At 42.6% G+C, this 20,938-nt stretch overlaps 2 protein-coding genes across 2 annotated transcripts in view; one reads left to right on the top strand and one right to left on the bottom strand.

Annotated features, from left to right (window-relative positions):
- The window catches only part of CENPP (centromere protein P), a 121,571-nt gene extending 106,882 nt beyond the window's left edge, over positions 1–14,689 (top strand). The window contains exons 7-9 of the mRNA XM_071550678.1: positions 12,075–12,154; positions 13,876–13,967; positions 14,223–14,689. Coding sequence (XP_071406779.1) covers positions 12,075–12,154; positions 13,876–13,967; positions 14,223–14,335 — 285 coding nt within the window. The 3' untranslated portion in view covers positions 14,336–14,689. The remainder of the gene's footprint in view (positions 1–12,074; positions 12,155–13,875; positions 13,968–14,222) is intronic.
- IPPK (inositol-pentakisphosphate 2-kinase) overlaps positions 14,359–20,938 on the bottom strand; it is a 30,400-nt gene continuing 23,820 nt past the window's right edge. Inside the window, exons 10-13 of the mRNA XM_071550675.1 lie at positions 20,610–20,760; positions 19,131–19,233; positions 18,566–18,645; positions 14,359–17,553 (exon numbers count right to left, since the gene is read on the bottom strand). Coding sequence (XP_071406776.1) covers positions 17,328–17,553; positions 18,566–18,645; positions 19,131–19,233; positions 20,610–20,760 — 560 coding nt within the window. The 3' untranslated portion in view covers positions 14,359–17,327. The remainder of the gene's footprint in view (positions 17,554–18,565; positions 18,646–19,130; positions 19,234–20,609; positions 20,761–20,938) is intronic.

Below are 20,938 nucleotides of genomic sequence, written 5' to 3'. Positions count from 1 at the left end.
TCTCAGGATGGAGATGTAAACTGAGGACACAAATATTTTGAAGTATTTTAGTCAAAAAGAAGGATTTGTTGGCCGCTGATACAGGAAGACACTTTGAGGAGAATAACAAAGTTTGCTTGTGGTTTCCTTCTAAATCTAAAAATTAGTTGTCTTTGCCTGTTGATTCATGTTTTTCCCATTACAAACAGTAGCATCAAATGGTTTGTCTGGGGGAATTAGTGGGCAATGGCAAAAATTACTTGTACAGCAATTCTGCAGCTCTCAGTGATAATGTGAAGGGGGAAATGGCAGAAGGGACGTGTGTGTTTGTAGACATATCTGCATTTTAAATGTATCTCTTAATACCATATTGCTATTTCTATGGTTCTCACATTTCTAGATGTTTATCATTCCACAGAACATGACATTCAGGGTTCACGACTCAGGGTTGAGTACGAGTTGAACACACCCCATGAAATGATCAGTTACATTTGCTTTATGATCTGACCAGCACTTGGGGCTGAAGGAGCTGTGAATTTCCTGATACTCCAGCACAGTTCTCCCTTCACAAGGGGAATGTTAAAAACAAGAAAACCCCTCTGTTTCATCAGTTTCTGGTATTCTGGATGGCTCTGTGTGTGGTGTACAAACATGTCTTGTTGAAGGCGAACGCTGGCGTTGTTTGGGCTTTTCTAAGAGCTTGGACAGACTTTGCCAATTTACATTTTTATTGTGATTTCTCTCTGTTCTTCACATTAAATCCTGTATGTTCCCTTTCCCTTGCTGACTGGAGGACTCACCAGATGACCAAAGGATGAGTTATTTCTGAAACACCAAGTTTTGCTGTCATGATACAAGATGAGGAGAAGTTTGGGGACAGGGAGAGCGCGAGGGGTTCCCTTGGAACTGGGTCATTCCTGTTGTGCCAACACGTCCCGCCTGGGGCTCTTTGTTTAGAAACCAACAGTTATTTCTTTTGCAAAATGGCCATCTGGGTGAAAAAACAACCACTACAGAACTGAGATATTGTTTAATTGCGTAGGAAGAACACCCAGGTTTTCTGGGAATGTCTTGCCCGAAACCTTGCCATGTCTCAGTGGCAGCTCAGCCCAGCCCAGCTCTCACAGGGCTGCTCCTACCAGAGCTCCTTCCTCACAAAGGTGCTCCAGCTCTGGCACTGCTCTCAGAGAGCAGCTCCACGTGGAAACTGAGCAGAGTTTTTGACCTCTGGGTGTTTCCCTTTCACCAGTGCCAGCGCTTGGGTGCTTATAAGCCTTAGGAAATGTCCCACTCCTGCAGGAGTTCCAGTGAAAGGTGTGCACAGTAATGCTGGAGTTCCTTATGTGTCAGGTTAGGAAATGCTGGGACATAGAAAGTGGAGTAATGAGTCTGAGATGAGATGGACTATATTTGGGGACATTGTGTACAGTAACACTGATTTATTATCGAACACTGGAATGTGTTTGCAACAGCTCTGAGTGTGATTAACTTATTTCCTCTTTATCAGTTGCTCATTTTCTGTTTTAAAACTCATTGCCTCTTCTGTACTGCTTTGTTCATAATCCTTTTGCAAGCACATCAGTTGCAAAGCAACTCGTTTTAAGTACCTGAAATGCTTTAATTGCCCTTTTTCCTTTTATGAGTAAATTTTTAAAAGATTGAGTTTGCTGAAACTAACTCAAAGCTTTGCCAACAACTTGCAAGGGAGTCCAAGGTATTTTTTAATTAGCAAGTATTAAAAAGGTTTTATTAAAGCAAACCATATATTAGTATAAGAATCATCAGTTTACCAGCTCTTTTAATAGTATCCTAAATTAAAATCATGCAAGTCTATAATATAGTATTACTATATTTTAGAGCAGGCTTTGATATCTAATTTTTTAGGAGTTGGACATAATGATCCTTATGGGTCCCTTCCAACTCAGGATATTCTATTATTCTACAATTTATTTACTGCTTTTCTATATTTCCTGGCTTTTTTTTCTATTACACAATGTGAGATGTACAAGGGAGAATAAACTAATTTTGTTTCAGAGTGTTGGGACATTTTATAAGGTCCATTCACAGCAAGTATTTTGGTAACTGAGCATTATGACATTTTTGTCTCATAGAAATTGGAAGGAAAGATCCTCTGTGTTAATAAGGGCTGAACTGTATGACAGTAATTCTGAATTCACAGGGCAGTGGGATATGCTGGAAATGAGAAATGTGATTTTGGAGGTCCAGTTGCTGGAATTATTTTTCAGAGGCACAAATATGTTTGCAGTCTAGACAGGGCTGCTTCTGCACTGGCAGGGGCAGCTGCAAGAGATGCAAGAGCTGAATTCAAAACAGAGGGGGGGGGAATAGAAAAAGCCAAAGGTGAAGAATATGCTGGAGGCCTCAAATGTAGTTTGCAGAGTTTGGGGAGAGTCATCCAGAGGTCTTTTTACAGCGGAAAAAATTATTATTGAAGTAATCCAGTACTACATTTTAAATAACAATATAGTGTTTGCCTTTCTTCTTAAATTTTTCCATGGGATTATCTGTGTGTACCTTACAGTTCCTGCCGTGGGACTCTGTTTGGGTTTGGAAATGGAGCCTGAGTGCATAAATAGACATCCTTGTTTTTTTATATGGGCTGGGGATAACTTCTTGTTTAAATTCCAATAATGAAAATCTTCCTTTGTTGCTTTAATTTCCTTTTTCTTAAGCTGTTTTTACTCTTCTTTCTTTACTATAAAATACTTTGATCTTAGTCTTTGTTCCCTTGTACTTGCCCCTTTTTTCCTTTCTCTTTCTTTCTCCATTTTGTTGTTTCTTCTCTCCTCCTTTTTCTCCACATACGTACAATAACATCAAACATTGGATTTGTGGTTCTTCTCACACAACTTTGTTGTTTGTCCTGTTAATATACCTCAAAGAATTCTAGATTCATTAATTGCAGCTGGAATTAGAACTCTGGAAATGTCTGCAGTGTTGCTTGTATTTGAAAGGGTACGATAAAAATTATCATTTTAATTATTTCTCATGCTTTGTGTGGAAACTTGAGGTGCTGATTACCCAAGTCATCTGTGGCTTTTATTAACAGAATGAATAGTCAATCAACTCATGCAATCAGTTCATCTGTCAGGCCATCAGGTCAGGGCATGCCCCTCTCCCAGAGCTGCTAATTCCACAGAAAAAAGGGAAATACTCCTGGCACCAGGTTCCCTTCTCAAACTGCCCTCACTGATGACCCACCACCAACCCCACGTGGGGTCACTGAGGGGATGCTTTGGGTCCGAGCAGCTCGGTGGTGTTTGACATGCAGTTCTGACAGCGTTGCAAAGCACACAATTCCAACAGCCCTGAGGTCATTCCACAGTCCACATCCACAATATGGAGTCACCAGGAGCTCAGGCCAAATGGTGGCCTCTTGCCATGGGTTTGTGTGGAACAGTTGGGAGCTGCAGGGAGGGTTTGTGGAGGAATTTGGGTGAGGGTTTGAGGGCTCCTTGTGCTTCCCCAAATCCAGCCATGGAAGAGCAGTCAGGGAATGGCTGGTGCTCCAGGATCCACCTCATGCATTATTCTGCAGCTTTATGTGGGGTTAGGACTAACCTTGTTACTGTTACAATGAAAACTTCAAACACAGACGGGGTTTACAGGTGGGAATGTTTGTGTCTGTTTATTTCCGTGGGGCTCCAAAACCAGAAAACACCTAAACTTGAAAAACTGACCAAGAAAAAAGAGCGAAACTTTTAATATTGATTTCCTTTCAGCTGGACTTTTACCAGAACAAAATGTGTTGTTACCAATGGGTTTGAAATGTTTCTGCAAGGCCAGCAATTTAAACTCAAATGATGAAATGCGTCAGGTTTGCACTGGGAGTGAAGGAGTCGCTCTGGCAGCTCCTGGGAGTGTTATCAGGACTCTCTGTGTTGGGGCAGTACCTAGCAATAAACCAAATATTTATCCACACACATTGCAGAACATTCCTGGGGCCTTTATAACCCAAATAAGGTGGAGCATCAGAATGTTTTTGCCTGGCAGCTGCTTGGGATTTGTCCTGCTGGATACACTAAAGAGTTCTCATCACTGCCCCAAATTCCTTTGTCCTTGGCAGTGCACAGATATTTGAGTCAAAATCATGTTTGTTGTGAGGGATTTGGTCTAAGGGATAGCACAGACTTGCACACTCAATAGTTACAGGTTTTCAGTTTTCCTTAATTTTCCTTGTGTTTCATTTGGGGAGGGCTTGCTGCTTTCTTCTTGAGGGTCTTGAGTAGATCAAAATTCGAGGAGAGTTGACCATTTTCACAGACCAGTCATTTATCAGTGAATTGACAACTTTACACCCTTGCATGTACAAAAATTAGGAATTGATAAATCTCTTCTTGTAGGTGTTTGGGTCTTCTCAAGAATATTTCCTGTGTCCCTCTCGTCTGTGCTGAGAATGTGTTTGGAAAACTGAAATGTCGTGCTTTTAACAGCCAGATGTGAAGAACTGTATTTGGGAATTACATGGAAGGAATCCAGTGGGTTTAAAGCTTTCAGGGGCTTTTCAGCTGGACCAGTTCCTGCCCTTGCTGAAAGCAACAGGCACTTTAGCATTTCATGTTAATATTTACTTTCACATAAGCAGCTGATAATTTTAAATAACCAAGCAAATGAAAGCTACTGGGTGGCAAATTTTTGTGGAGTCTGTTCAAAATGTAGAACTATTAAAGAGGAAAGTATTTCAATGTATATACAGCATATATTTTCTTTAGAAAGCTTTGCTTTTGACCTAATGCAGATGTTAAACCTATTTCTTTTGTTCAGGAAGAATATTAGTAATACTGCAATAATACTACAGTGGTATTTGGGAAAGTGAACACTGATTTATACGAGGATGTATTTTACATACATATCTCTGTGTGTTCAAGGGAAAATCTGGTCCTTTTGGGGGTTGGATAAATGGATATTATTGTGTTACTTGCAGTGGGAATTGTCCTGTGGACATTGCTGTTCATCCACTGACATCAGACCTGGGTAGAACTGCAGGAGGGAGCGTGTCTTTGTTCTTGAGTGCAAGTCACACCGGAGGGGTTTGTTTGCGTTTGTGCAAACACAGATTTGCCCCTGGTGTTCAGCGAAGGTCATGGGACTGCTACAACTTCCTTCTGACAGCAAGGGGATGGTCCAGGCAGATTTGACAGATGCTGATTGACCAAACCCCTCTCTGCTGTTGGACAGTGTGCTCCAAGTGACAAGAGTTTGACCTCTAAACCAATTTATATCTCTTGGTGCAAATGGGTGTTTTAGGTGTTCCAGGTGGCTCTGTGGACATGCATGTCCTTACCAGTTAAGATAAATTTTGCCCACATAGAAGCAAATAACTCTTCATACTCTTTGGGAGAGGCAGCTCTCTAAGCTTGATTTGAACGGGACCCCAAAGACCTTTCCTATACCTGATGTATTATTAACTGACAGTGTTAATAAATAAGTAATAATAACCAAACTTTACTAGGCAGGTATCTTTCTTGGGATAACAGATCTCCAGTGACAGGACCAGTGGGCAACTGCTTCTTCTAATTGTATAAATTTATGGAGTTTTGTTGTGTAACAGCAGTTCCCTGACTTCTGTCCTTAACACTTCTCCCTTCCACCTGACCCACAGTCAAGGTGAAATAACCACAGCAGGGAGTGATCAACATAAACTGAGTATCTTGTCTGAAAACTTTTTTAATCCCACTTTTTAAAAAAGTGAATGTCTAATCTTGAGCTAATTTAGATGTACTAGATGGTCTTCGTTGTGTCCTGTGATTTATTTTTTAAATTAATCTGGCTACTTGGGAAAAAACTATCACAGCTTCAGAGCCAAGTCATTAGCTAAGTTCAGATGCTTTTATTTATATTATGTTTAAATTCTGCTGTCTGGACAAGCTTGGTAATGTAAACTGTACAAAAGCAAGTTGGGTCACACTTGGTAATCAACTTTTCTGTGGTGTTTCAAAGCCAAGTTGCTTTATGTGATTCTGGACCCTTTTATTAAGACATCAAAAAGGCTTAGAGAGACTCTTGCAGCATCTTCTGCGCAGAAAAAAATTGTAATGACCTATTAAGTATCTTGCTTCTGTTGTCATGGAAGAAAGCACAAACTGGGCTTAATTTCTGTCCTAAAAATGCCTTTCCTGCAGACTACTTCCTTCAGATTATTAAAAAATTGGCTCACAATCATTTCTTCCCAAATCGTTGATACTTCATGCTGCTCTGCAATATGACATCTTTTTTCCTTTCATGATTTTTCCTCTCTGTGTTGTCCTTGGCTGCTCAGTATCTTTTTTGCTAAATTAGACATTTGTCCTGATTTCCACAGACAAAGTTTATCAGCAAGAAGTATTTAATTACACTGAACTGCAGAGGGAGGGCAGAGGGTCCAAAATACAATGTAATGAAATCTGGTACGTCAGTAAAGTCGTGGAGGAAGAACAGAACTACTGAGCTCTACTGGTTCACCAGGATTTCCACCAAAATAAATACCCAGGTGCAGTGTCACTGCTCTCCCACAAAATCCACATCAGCCCATATTCCCTGGAATTGGAGCTGTGCCCACATGTGTGCAGGGGGTGGCTCTGCAGCCACCTTAGTTTGAGACAGTGTATTTTAAAAGTTGAATAAAATGGGAAATAAGCCCTAGAATTTTAAACTACAGAAATGGGGAGTTTAAAACTTTCATAAACTAGTGAAAATCTTTTGCCTTGACAATTTTAAAGAGAAACACTGGAGAGAAAAGTTGTCTCTTGCCCAGAAAGAAAAAGCATTTGCGACTTCTGTGTTCCCTCAAGTGATGATCTACCCCTTCCTGTTCTTTCTGAGGTTTCATGTTCATGTAATTCTATTTTTCCTCACAAAAATAAACCTCTAGTATGTATTTTAATTTATTCCCAGTCTGCTGTAATTAAGTTGCAGATAAACACATGGTTACCATATGACAGAGTGATACTGAAAGGAAATGCTTTATAAGAGACACGGTATTATGTGTGCCTGGGCCTTGGTGATGCTGGTTTGGCTCTTCTGTTCTAGATCCAATCAGGAAAATAGAAAAAGTATGGAAAATTAATAGCCACATTGTGAACATAGTGACAAACTGAATCACGTATAACCGTGGCTGAGTCAAGCATGAAAAATGATAATGTTATGGAATTGTGAAAGAAGGAAAATTAATGGCAATGGAAATAGAGCAGGGGCCAAAAACGAGAAGCTGTAATCAGGGGAAGATGAAAAGAAAGAAAGAACAAAGCAAAGGAACTTCACTGGCAGTTTGTGAAGGCTCCGTGGGTTTGGGCTGGGGGGCAGTGGCTTCCAGTTGGTTTCAGATACTTGTGCAGAGCATTGGCTTAACGTTGAGAGACAGATGTAAGGCTGAATCTTAGCAAAGTGATCAATAACTCAGGAGTTACAGATCTGGGCTGAGAAAAAGAACAGGTCTGCAACCAGGTACAGGTACTCGAGTAACCAGCTGCGCATGTTCTACAGGAGAAACCAGGAGCGTCCTGAGCTTGGGAGGAGGTTTTGGGAAATGTTTTCTGCAAAGACTTCCCCTGTCCAGTGTGACAGGGCATAAATAACAGTCAAACTGTTATTTATAGAATCCTAGAGTAGTTTGGGTTGAAAGGGACCTGAAAGATTGTCTGGTTCCACCTCCTGCCATGGGCAGGGACACCTCCCACTATCCCAGGCTGCTCCAACCTGGCCTTGGGCATTTCCAGGGATGGGGCACCCACAGCTTCTCTGGGCAACCTGTGCCAGGGCCTGCCGACCCTCACAGGGAAGAATCCTTCCTAATATCCCATCTAACCCTCCCTCTGGCAGTGGGAAGTCATTCCCCCTGTCCCATCACTACGCGCCATTGTCAGACTTACTTGTCAGCCCTCAGCTCTGCCCCCCAGATCCTCCTTTCCTTTACTAAAGAGGAATCACTTCATTAGCACCACTCATGATTTTAGCTTTCCACGCAGGGCTGGCTGTGTGAGCTCTGCTGGGACTGCCACGCAGACAAACCGCTCTGTCTGTGCTGCTCTCGCTGCCAGCCCGTCCTGTGGTCCGGGGGCAGCAGCAGTTCTGTGTGATCGGCATCACTCAGAGCCCCGGCAGGGCTGGCTCAGGGGAAGAACAAGTTTCCCAAGATGGGAAGGTGGGAGCTGTGTTTATTCTGAGACATAATTACAGGTGGTGAGGCTTCATAAATCCATCCTGCAAACACAGTGTTTCTGTGGGGTGTAATTTAGTTGAAGGGGGAAAGCGATTTGATATTTTTTGATTACAGTTCCTTTAATTGCACAAAATGAGAAACTTCATGGTGACTTTTATAATCCTTTCTGCTCTGAACTTTCAATGAGCCATTCTTTGAAAGCTCAAAGATGTTATTATTCTAGCCCTTGCAAAGCATTTTTCAGTGCAGACATTAAAATACATATAACGTGCAAGGACATGTTTATAAAATGTTTCTTTTTATAATTCTATAATTCATATTTTATTGTTTGAAAACAGGTTTTACCAAGGCTTGTCTTCTGCAGTAGTAGATACAAGAGTTCATTTCCATAGCTGTAATTTATCACATATCCCATTGCTTCAAATTGGTATTTTCACTTACCCAACAGTAAAAGCACTGCCATCTTCCCAAGCACGTGAAAATATGATGGAAGTTGACCTCTGTGTTTGTGGGTTTACACTTTAACTGAGATTTAGTTAAACACACCCTTTGCCTCCTGACAAGACCTTGGGTTACACCATTGCCATGTTTCAGGCACAGGCCAAACTGAGTTTGTCCTCTCAAACCCATGGGAAGTGGGGCTGAAGGAGCCATTGGGACACCCCACTTAAACATCCTCCACTAGCACGTTGTTTTGGACATTGGTTTGCAGTGGGAGCAGCTCAGTGGCACTGCAGGGGGATGTTTGGTGCTTCTGGAATTTAATCAGGTCATTATTGGTATTCTGCAGTATCCAGAATTTTCGTTATTTTCGCAAATGATTTGTGTTGGAATTACTGGAGTTGTGTTGGTGTTGAGTGGGTGATACCAGTGGGTGAGAACGTGACCTTAGCTGAGCAAACCCTACATACAAATCACCCGATCAGAGCCCAAATGGAGCCTCCCTGGTAAACTGAGAAGCAGTTTGTACCTGTGGAGGGACTCCTGGTGTTCGGAGTCTTTATTTACAACCTTCTGACAGGACACAAAGTTCAGAAATAGCAGTAGAAGGGCACTGTTGTTCCAGATGGTAGCAGGGTTGTGTGTTTTCTTGCTAAGTGGGTCAGAAGCAAATTCATCTGCTTTTATTACGGTGTCTGCCTCACCAGTTTTGCTTTGCATTCATAGCCATGGCTTTGACCTGAGTAATTTACAACATTTTCCTTAGCAGAGACTTGGTGTGCAGAAAACTGCAAAGCAGCTTTAAACAGCTGGGGAATAATATATTTTAAAAATAGCCACTGCAAGTGCATTACCTGGGATGGCACTGGGTGAGTGGGTGGGTGTGTAAAATCTGTCACAGGAGGTGAGCATTCCATCACCTTTCATTCGAGACTATTCCTGTTTGAGACAAAAGTTCTTATAAGATTCCCTGCTTGGACTCCTGAAGGAGCTGGAAAAACAATTTCCGTCTAGGAGTAATAAATAATAGCTTAGGCTTTTGGTTTTGATCATAAACTGACATTTAAAAGTCATCTGAGGAAAGATGTTTCTTGATTAAAGTCAGGTTTTGCTTAATGCAGTTGTAGCTGATCTCTCCCATATGGTACTGTGTACTTGATGGGATCTCTTCCCCTTGCCTTGGATCCAGTTCCAAGATCCCAAGGGAGTTCCTGACTTTCCCAAAAGACCTTTCAGTGGATCCGCTCATTCTGTTTCCCTGGTCATTGCTCCGATTTGCTTTTCCGCAGGGAAAACATGGGAAAGTTGCTCAGCAGAGAAGATGAGGTGATAATGTGGTATCCAAAGAGTGTTTGGAATTGCAGTTGTGTCTATGTGCCTGGTGCTTGTTACATTCCAGATCCCCACATTTTACCTGTGGGATTCAGCCATTTACATTTTCCATGTGGAAAATAAAAGGCAGGTTGTGTGACTTCATTTCCTGGTGTTTATTCCCGAAATCACCAGTGTTTAAGGTTGCTTCTTAATCCTGGGTGCTTTGCTTCCTGCTCCTGCTGCATGGTTGGTGTAAGGAGCCATCCTGAGGTGGGAACAAAGCCAGGATCCTTACACGGATCTGGGCCTGGAGCAGCTGCCAAAGCTCAGGTTTTAGCAAAGAGAGATGGAGGTATTTGTGGTTTGGCTTTTTGTGTGTTTTGTGGATTGCTAAAGTATGACCTTTCCCACTAAAAGGCTGGATTTTATCCCAAATCCCAAATTCCACAGGGGTTGCTGGCATTTCTGGAAGGCACAGAATAACCACTCTGTGTGCAGAGCCCACCAGGGCACCCTCTGCAGGTACAGGGAGCTTTGCCACAGAACCGCACACAGGGATTTCCTGGAGTTGCCTCTGGTTTCCATATGACATAAGTACCACCCACCAGGTCACAGCAGCTACACAGGAACTTCCAAAAAAAGCCCTGGGAGTGTTTCACAGTGTTTTGAATTGTAACTCGTATCTCGTTTCTCTGATCTGTTTTCTCTGGTGATTCCCAAAGGTGTTGGGATGAAGTGCTTAGATATGGATACTTGGGATCTCTTGTAAATGAAGGAATACAAGAGCTGAGTTTCAGAGAGAAGCTAATCCTGCATTTCTAGTATTGGCAGCCTGGAGCTAAAGGGATCAGCAGATCCTCCCAGGCCTCTGACACCAGGCAAATGAAGGCTTGTATTGGATATTGAGAAGGCAAACTTGGAAAAGTTGTTTTATTTTGTCATCAGAGGAGCATAATTTCACAGGGAATAAAGCTGGAAGAGAATCCTTGCTCTGCTGGGCAAGTGACCTCTGATCAGCCACTTTCAGTGTCACTGTCCTGCTCTGTGTTGTCCCTACTGTGTCTTTGTTCCCAGGATAGATCCGGGTCATTATCCCCACAGAAAATACAGTACTGGATACTGGGTAGAAATTAAAATGGCAAATTCCATGTGTTTTATGTCATTTGGCACATTCTGCACAGCCCCCCTTCAGTTTGTCATACATTCCTAACCCTGAGCAAGGTCACATCTGGTAGCGATTTCGCTCTGCCAGATGAGGCACAATCCCATAAAACTGGGCTCATTTTCTCCAGTGCTGCTCCACAATGAGCTCTCCTGCTCCTTTTCTGCAGGACCTGCCGCCTGCCCTGGGAGCTGTGTGGGATGATTCAGGCCAAGAGACTTTTCACACCTTATAAACATCAAGTTTTGGAGCACAGCTTTGTGTCCAGTGCATGAGGCAGGACAAGCAGGGCACAGCTCTGCACAACAGGCTGTGGCTCCGTTCTGTTTCCTTTTCCAGCAGCACATTCCTGCAGGACATGTGCTGTTCTTCAGTTCTTGGTGTCTGTGCATCCCCTGTTGTTCAGGGTAACCCATCACCTACAGCATCCACACAGAGCTACGAGTCTGCTTTTCCTTTGTGTGCTTTTAAACCAGTTCTAGCAAAGGTTCTGAGACCTGGGTAATTCAAGATGCACACACTGAACACTGTCAAACATCAAAGTGGTGTAGCAACAATCAACCTTTGCACGTTGTAGTAACTAGAAATAATTCCCAGAGACATGGAAGTTTAACAGGAGTCAGTTTGATCACATTTTCATTGTCACATATTTTGGTAGCAGTGGATATTTTGGTGTCTTATTGCCTTTATGACTTTGTGCTTCCAAAGCCCTCTCAAAAGGAATCTCCAACCACAGTGTACCAGTCAGGTTCCTTCCCTCACAGAGGGTGAGATGCAAATGTATTAGAAATGTGTTACTAAATCAATTAACAGAACTTAGTTTAAAAAATGTTTCTTCAAGGTTTCCTGTATCTTACACAAGGAACTCTAAAACCAGGTCAGAATTTCAGTCAGTATAGTTACTTTTAACTATTACTATCCAAGCAGCTCATGAAATCCACTGGGACTGGGGAGCACAGGCTGGACACCACCTTGTCTGCCGTGATTTTTCTGACCCAGTTTAAACGTATTTGTTCACAGACCAAGTATCCTGAGGTTGTGACCCTTCCAGAAGGACTGCAGGGAGATTATATCGTTCTGAGGAACCCCAAACTTTCTGGGTAAGCCAAAAAATATGTCTCCTGATTGATACAGCCCAGGGACTGCAGAGCCAGGGCAGGCGGTGCAGGGATCCCAGCCACATCCCAGCATAGCCCAGTTCCTCAGCATCCTGACATCAAAGAATGGAAAGAAAATGGCGGTTACCGTGTAACTGGAAGCAACTATGGCTCTGGTTTTCCATTGTTTTAGAAGGAAATCCATTAGATGAAGGAATTACTGCTCTACCAGCCTTGTGGGATTTGTTTGGGCTCCCTGTGGGATGTGTCCAGCAGTTTGGGGTTTTCAACAGAGAAAAAAATCCTTGAAGTTACATGTAAGACAATATAATTATCACTGCCAGGAATTCTGTAAGGGCCAAGAAAAATAACTATTTTGTTAAGGGACCAGACCATTCCCTTCTCCTATTACATCTTGCTATATAACATGCTTTAATTTATATAGAAACAACTGGAAGTTGAGCATAGCTCCCTCTGTCATATTTGTGTATGGAAGCAGCAAATTATCCCTAATAGATGGTGCTGTTTTGATTCAGACAAACCTGCCGTTTACAACTAAATGCTTCAAGTCTTGACTGTTGGAATGATTTGTTCTTAGACCATCAGGGTTAGGGAAAAACTTGTGTTATTTAACACCTTCTATGTCACCAGGTGCCAGTTCCATTACACACGTTCCCTCTCACCCACAGTCATGAAACACAAGAATTTAGAAGTCATTTCAGTGGGTTTGTAGAAACCAGACTAGCATAGGAATTTGTTTGCAAAATCTAAGAACAAGCTGTGCACAAATTCCCAGAGGATTTCTAACAATCAAAATGGCAAAAGGCTGACAAATCACATTTGAAGGAAACTTTTACAGTCATGATGGTTCAAACATCAGAGAAAGGGGGACCTTCTTCCTCACAGTGACTTGCTGTGCAGATCAGCTTGGGATTGGGAAAGCCTTACTTTCAGAAAGGAATTCCAGGATTGGAGGGGAATAAAGATGCAGTAAAGAAGCAGGGCTGTTATAAAGCAGCAGATCTGCTCTGGCTGTTGTTCCAGACCAACCTCCTGCCTCACTGTTCCCTTGAGACACTGCAGGGATTGTGTCCCACTGCGTTACCTGGGAATCATGACTGGCCTCACAAAAAACACCAAACCCACTCTGGAAGGAGTAGTGATGGTTGAGATTATTTTTTCAAAGTGAAAAGCAAAGAAAGGCAGGAATGCAGGTCTTGGACAGATGTTTGCCTGTGCATTATTCTAATACAACCATGAACCATCAGGGTGGCCCTTATTCCAGACCCAGCCCATCACCATTTATCAAACACCTCTGTAACAATGTTCCTGTTCTCATCCTGTGTCTGAGCTCAGCACCTGACCCCAGGTGCAGATGTCACAGGAGGGGCCAGGCCCGGGGACACTCAGTGCTCTTCTTTGCCTTCCTCTCTTACTTTTCCCCACTGCACTGTGCAAACAAACCGTAAGAGACAGGAACCAACAGAAAAAATCCTTGTGGCTGAAAATTCGGATGTACCCAGAACCTTTCCCTGTCAATGGATTACTCATTTTCCTCAGTTAATTAAATGTTCCTGAATCCAGAGATGGGCAAGTTGCATTACATGAGGTGACTTTTGTTGGAGAGAAGGAGCCTCTTCAAAACTACAGTTTCCACTTTGAAGGAATGTCCAAGACAGTGCCCTGGTTAACCCTGAACTGACCTCCCTGTGCTCCCCTTACAGGTTTGAACTAATGATTGTTTGGAAGATCCATATGGACAAAGAAGGGTCAACTACACCTGTCCTGGACCTGCTGACCAAAGTCCCAGAACAAGGTAACACCAGTCACTTCAGGGACTGTTCTGAGCCCCCAGGCAGAAACCAGCCCCCCTCTGGGCCAATCCCCCTTTGGATAACACAGAATACACCTCAGGGAGCCCAACCAGGCAAACAAACCCCAATCCAGCAGCAGCTACACTTCACCTCCCTTATGATTTCAAAGGGTTACAAACCATGCCTGGGTGAGGTGTTTCACTCACCACTGATGGAACTCTGGGGAAATAAACCTCCCTATTCTGTGTTTCCTGCAGTCCTGGAGCAGAAGATGGCAAGAGTTGGGAATGTCCCTGCCCAGTTCCGGAGCATGGTGCTGCTCCTCGGCATTGAGGCAGCCATGGAGAACCTGATCAAAGTGGTGAAATGAACACCAGCGTTACTTACACCAGGTAGCAATTTCAAAAGTAGTTTTAATTAAGATATTGTGTTACACAGTCTATAATTTTATTGAATATAAACATTAAGTTATTTTCCATTTAGAAACCATACTCATAAAACATGCTATCTGTACAATTATGGCACGTTATATATAAATTGTCATGACATGAAAATAAATACAGCCATTTAAATACAAAAATGCCAAATAAAATAGTTACATGTACAGAGTTGATTTCATTATAAATTTATCTTTCTGAATCATTAATGTACCAGAGTGGTTTATCTTCTTAACATTTTCTAGATACCTGGAAATTGTTAAAAGATCATGCACTGTCAAAATCAAGTCCATAAAAATCCATTTCATTTCACAGCTCTGTAAAAGTACAGTGATTTTAAAATGACAAGAGAACAGTAAAGAGACTCTTAGAACAAAGAGTTAAACAGCTTTCTCCTTAAATTAGAGTGGAAGAAGACAATTTGAAGATTTCAATGACATACAATGGTAAAAAAAACCAAGAGTAACTGTCTGAAGTAACTTTGTTCCACAATGTAAGTGTTGAGACAGCATTAAACTAACCCAGAGAGGCCTGTTACACTCCTAGGAAGAGGTGGGTGAGTTCACTCCTGCCCACTGCAGCATTTCCCCCTTCCAGGGGGAAATTCTGGCAGGCAGTCATTAGCAAGCATCACATTTCATACATTCATCCCTGAAGAAACAAACCAGATCAGACAGATGTCTTGCCTCTCCCATCATCCCATTGGGAACTCTCAGCATTTCCCAAGAGTTCCTGCTCTGTCCATCCCAGCCAAATGACTGTATCCAAACCAAACCAGTAAGACTGGAAGTCAAGTACTTCTTGGGTAGGGAGTAACAGTTCCTGGAACCAACAGTCCAAATCCACAAACTCTGGGCTCTCAAGTGACACTAAGAGACTCCTTTTCCAAGGTCAGAGCTGCTGGAACCACCCTGGCAGCACAACAGCTCTGCCATCAGTGATGGCAAAATATTGTACACCAACAGGGAAACAGGTGGAGAAACCAAGAACTAAAGCAACAGTATGTTTATAATGCCATAAATGTAATAATCCACTGTTTGATCACTGAAATAGTCTCCCACTGTTCTGGTAGGTCAGGAAAAACTGCCAGACTCTACAGCTAAGCAATGCCAGAGATTGGTTTTTGATAAACAGCAGCTCTCTAAGGAAATCTCTCATTAGATAAGGCAGGCTAATTTCAAGTTTGGAGTCCAGTAGCCAGGCAAAATTTGCTGCTGCTTACCCACTGACACAGAACTGGTCTGGCTGGTTTTATGTAACCTTTAGTTCAGTTCATCTTTAGCTCCTTGCCTAGAAAAGAAACTGTTTGCACAGCACAGACGCTTCTGTTTGCACATGGAACGTCTGTAAAGTTGCAGCATGAGAACCTGGGAACTTCCCCGCTGGGTATGATCCTTCTTTCCTCCTAACAGCTGGAGGGTTTCTGATTCAAAAGTGGCTCTCTTTCCCTCCGGGTTTTCTTTGGAAAGAAGGGGTTATTCCCCCTGTCAGCTACCAGGTTACTGCACTGCTGTAGTATCGCAGCTCTGGGCCCCATCCCAGAAAGGCACCTGGCAGTGGATACAAACTGGCAGTGCCAGCTCAGGTCTCTGTCACTGTGGGAGTGGTGTCACTCTGTGTTTCACATTTCCTTCTGGAGCTGTGCCAAGGTACAGGGGTCCCCAGGTTGGTTTCTGAATTTCAGGTAAAGTGGAACAATTCAAACATTACACTGAGATCCCTGTATAAATATGATTTTAGCAGTGTTTTTTACTGACTGAACAACATTACTGGTAAGCACAGGCTGTATTCAGGTAACAACCTGTGACTTAAGAAGCATCTCTCCACCTTTCAGGGTGTGCAATCCCCGAGGGAAAAGGGGGTGTAGATTTTATCATGGTACCTTCACTTCTGGATATATCCCCAGTCTCCAACTCAGGATCTTCCCCAAGGATAGCTTTGCTGCAGCCCCTCACCAGAGTTCAGCTGCACAGAGCACTGCTTAAAAAGTAAAGCCATCATAAAAATCACTGCAGCTTCAGGGAAGACAATGAGATGCTGTACCTTTTTTCTGTGTCACTTGCAGGAGCCTGAAAGCAGCTGCTCATGCTCCGCAGAGTGTGGGGCATCAGTATAATAATGCCAATGTCTGACACCATCTGAAAGACCTGGAATGAACTGTAAAACTCAAAACATACTCTTCTTATAGCTCAGTTTCAATTAGGTGAGAGTGAGCTGTGGTTTCACCTCCAATAGCAGCATATAATGTAGAGACAATGAAAACCAGTATGGCAGGCAAGCTAAGCCCAGCTATGACATCAAACTCAAAGATGTTTACCTTGACCCTTTGCACTTAATTTCAGAAGCTTCAGGTAGATACAAGGTGATCACTAAACTTCTGCAGGCAGCCTGGTGTTCCTAATCCATGCATTAGTATTTAAGTGTTCTGCAGTGACAGGGTAGTTCCACAGATCGGCCACTGCACTGGTGTCTTTTCAATGGATTAATGCTAAAGTGTTGTACCAGGATTTGCCAGAGCATTCCCTCCTCTAGGAGGGATGAGCAAGACTCAACACAGGCTCCAAGGCAATTCTCTTGTTAGTAATTAGGCTTTCTATGTTAGTGCAATACTTCAGGAAACCTTTAATTCTGTGCTCTTTCAGTTCTAAGGAAGTAACTTTTTGTATTCGTTTGCTGTCCTCTAGTTCCAAGGTATGGCACGTTACCTGTCCTGTCACATTAAATACATTCATTAAGGTAATCTAGCAAATGCTATCCCAGAGCTCTGAGAAGGCATCACCCATCAGAAATCATTTCATAAAGCAAAAACATTCACAGCTGAAAAATGCACTGAACACGACAAAAAAGAAAAAAGTCACCATAACTGTATTCCATTAATCTTCCACTTTCTAAAGTGTTTGAGTAAAAATAACCTTAAGGAAATGGTTACACTTTATGGAGAACGAGTGTGCAGTCTTCATTCTCCTTGAAGAGGTTGGACATAACAGAGTCGTCTTTGGCCTGTACATTCTTCAGGTAATAGTTGACTATCTCTCCATCCAGTTTGTACTGGTGGGGAATGCTCTCATAGGGCTTCAGGTCCAGGTCCAGCACAGAGACGGAAAAGGTGAATCTGGATTTGGATGTCAGTACCACAGATCTTTGCTCAGAGCTGGAAAACAAAACCACATTGCACATCTGAGTCACTGAAACCAGTATTTTAAATTTATGTGTCCCAAGTCCCTTTGCAAAAGTGACTCTAATGTTTATCTTAGAACTTTTGTGGGAGCCCAAGAAAATAAACTGCAGCTAATGTAGCACTGAGGAAACTACAGGTCCAGCCTTGCCAGTCCTAATGGGAACTTGGTGGGATCTCTTCCAGTCATTTTCCTTTGAGCTTCCACACAGCTGAAGCCAAACATTACTCTCAACTACTGTGTCTCTGTATTTATTAAATCTAAGCTGTTTCTAGGTGGTGCATACAAAGCAACAGCCTTATTAACCAGCAAAAGCAGAAAGAGGCACCGCAACACCTTCTTAGGTTCAAGGTAATAAAAGACCGAGTGTGGGAACTGCTGTCCAAGCATGCTGAGGGATGGAGGATTTCTGAACTCAACCACAGCACAAGGCACGTCCATCACCACACTTTACTCAAGAACTGCAGGGCAAATACAAAAAACAATATTCTCTAAAAATGAAAGGACTCTTAAATCCAACCCCCCTGCAGACTATGACTGCTGACACAAGCCAAAATGGGTGATATTGCAGCAAAGCCTCCTGCTTGACAGCCACAGATGTCACCTCTTGATTATTGCCTTGATTTTACTCTAATTAGGCCATTAAAGGTAACTCAGCTTGAAAAACTTCTGAGGACACCCAGGCAGAAAAATTGCACCTGTTTAAAACCATGTAGGGCTACTATAAATAGTCAATTCAAAGTTCAAGAAGCAAATGAATATAAAACCTTAACCCTTCTGGATCAACTTAAAACTCTTCAGAAACAGACATGGGTTCTAAATGCCTTAAATCAGAACTCTACTAGTATGTTCACAGCCAAATATTTGGACACCCCCCACAAAATCCCACACTTTTCTCAAGTTGTTGAGTTGACTGAACTGTGCAAACAGTATCTCCAATTTCTAAACAACTGGAGCCATTCCAAAGCAGCTACAGGCAGCTCTTACCATTCGTCCTGCAGACAGGGGGAAAGGGCAATCATGATGGAGCAGTCTTTAGCAGTCATGGCTATTCTGTATTGCTGCACCTGTACAACAAAAATAACACACATTTCCTCTCATATTTGTGTTTGCCTGGAGTAAAACATCCTGTTCCTTACAGAAGGCACCAGTGTTCTCCCTATATTGGTATGTTGGCACTGTGAGAGCTGGAAACAAAATCTGTAACAGATGGTTGGCAGGAGCAGGTGATTTTGCAGCATCCTGTATAAGAACTGTTTATTTCCTACAGATCATTTTTTTAAAGGCCAAACCAGCACCAGTTCATGCAAATCCTTCCTCAGTTTAGAGAGAAAATAAATGGCTTTATTTTTTTCTTAAGAAATGGTGCTACACATCTGTTTTTAACTGTTTCTGCTATAAAGATGCACCCTGGCACAAGTGAGAACTTTAACTGCCCAGACCCTGATGAGCCAGTGGTGCTGCCCACATCCACTATCCATCCCTTTCAGTGAGACAGGTGTCCATGAACACTGACAGAGCAAACAACCCTCACCAACATGCACAGAAGTACCTTTGTTAATGCAAATGCCACTGTCCCGTCATCTTCTGTGGAAAGATCCAACAGCTTCTCGTAAAAAGCTTCATTGTAAGGTCCATCTATCTGTAAGGTACTCCTAGATAAATGTTAAAAGAAGATTTACAGACAGCCAAGATGATTACTGGTTTTCAGTGTCTTCTTTTTCAGCACCTCAGACACTCAGAACAACGCAATAATAACACCAATAAACATGTCCAAGGATTAACTCATTGCCAACCCTGTTACTCTCATATCACTCAGGATTTGCTGCTGCTTAGGGTTGGTGTTGTGTGGGGTTTTTAAAGATGAATCTTTCCTAATCCACTGCCCTGTGTATCACTGCATAAACAGTCTTTTTTGCAAAAAAGGGGTGTAGGTTTCAAAATTTACAGAAGTTTGCAGGAATTCCAAGAAGCCTTGCTGAAATGTAGATATAAAAAATATATAACAATATATTAGTATTTTATATTTGTGTGTGTGTGTGTGTATATATAAACTAGGAGTACAGGCCTGTCTGACAGGGCCCTGCTCTGCCCCACCTCCATACCCTGTGCTCATGGAGGGTGGCTTGGCCTCCTTCCTTCCTTCCCCTGGTAAACACCTAAACCCCTGCTGAGAAACTGAGCCCCTCACAGTGGGGTTTGCAGCACAGACACCCAAAAGCTCTAAGAACACATTTCCAAATCATCTGTTTTGTGTATAACTGCACAAGCAGTGGCTCTCGAGTGAAGCCAGAGTGCCCTCGTGTGAGCAACAGCAGAGGCACAGCAAAGGCACAGCACCCCAGGGAAGGCTTTGTGTAGCAATTATTAGCACACCAATAAGCCTCATTTGTGGAAAAAAATATAGCAGCTTGCCATGCCCAGACAACAAATAATATAAATACAAATAAAGCTTGTTGTGCCTCAAGTATGCTTTGAGCACTTGTGATGTGGGTCACAGGCAGCATTTGGAGATGTTCTCACACAAGAGCAGGATGGACAACAGCAGATCCACCACACCTTCCCTAGGACCCTGCAGGCACAGCTGGATTGTTGCCAAATACTGGATTTTAGGGGCAGGTTGTGGGTAATCCAATACAGACCTGAGAATGACTGTAAAAACATCATTATTCCTGCAGACATTCTGAACTTTGCAGGTACTTGGGACTGGAGAAACCAGCCACCCATTTTACTGTACCTTTCTGCAAATACACAACCTCTTCTACTAAGGAAAAGAGACTTTTTCTATGCTACTCTGTTGTCAACTTCTCATAATCAGTACTTAAAAATTCAGGCCCAAGTGACTGCCATCAAAACTTTTAACAATAAAACTGATCTCTCATGTTATCTGGCAGTTCAAGTCAGAAATTCAGAATGTGCAATGCCATGAAGGAAGGTTGTACAACATAACAACACAGAGTGTCTGCACAGAGTCAATCTTGCCTGCACACCTGGTTACTCAGAACTGAAAAGAAAAGCCATCAAGTCTTACCTCTCTTCAGGAAATTCCTCCAGGTACTGTTCAACTCTACTGTACAAAGGATAGAGTCCTTCAATGTCCAGCATGTCAAGCATCTGAGCCTGAAGGGTTTTATAAAGGAGACAACCCCTCGGTAAGCCAGAGCTTTCCAATTTATGTTTACCTAGAAGAAAATAGATTTTAAAATAAGGCAGACACGAGTGTTGTCTTTGCTTCAGATTCCCACAACATGTGCTTGTTCACGACCAAAGGCCAGATACTTTTAGTGCAATCAAGGGCAGGGGTAAACCTTAAAACACTTCAGTTTCCAAACACCAAAGTGCCAGGTGCACCTACTAACC

Source organism: Pithys albifrons, chromosome 3, assembly GCF_047495875.1.
Source record: "Pithys albifrons albifrons isolate INPA30051 chromosome 3, PitAlb_v1, whole genome shotgun sequence".
Classification (NCBI taxonomy): Eukaryota; Metazoa; Chordata; class Aves; order Passeriformes; family Thamnophilidae; genus Pithys; species Pithys albifrons.
Note: the sequence above shows the minus strand (reverse complement) of the source record. Positions and strands in the feature narration are given on the sequence as shown.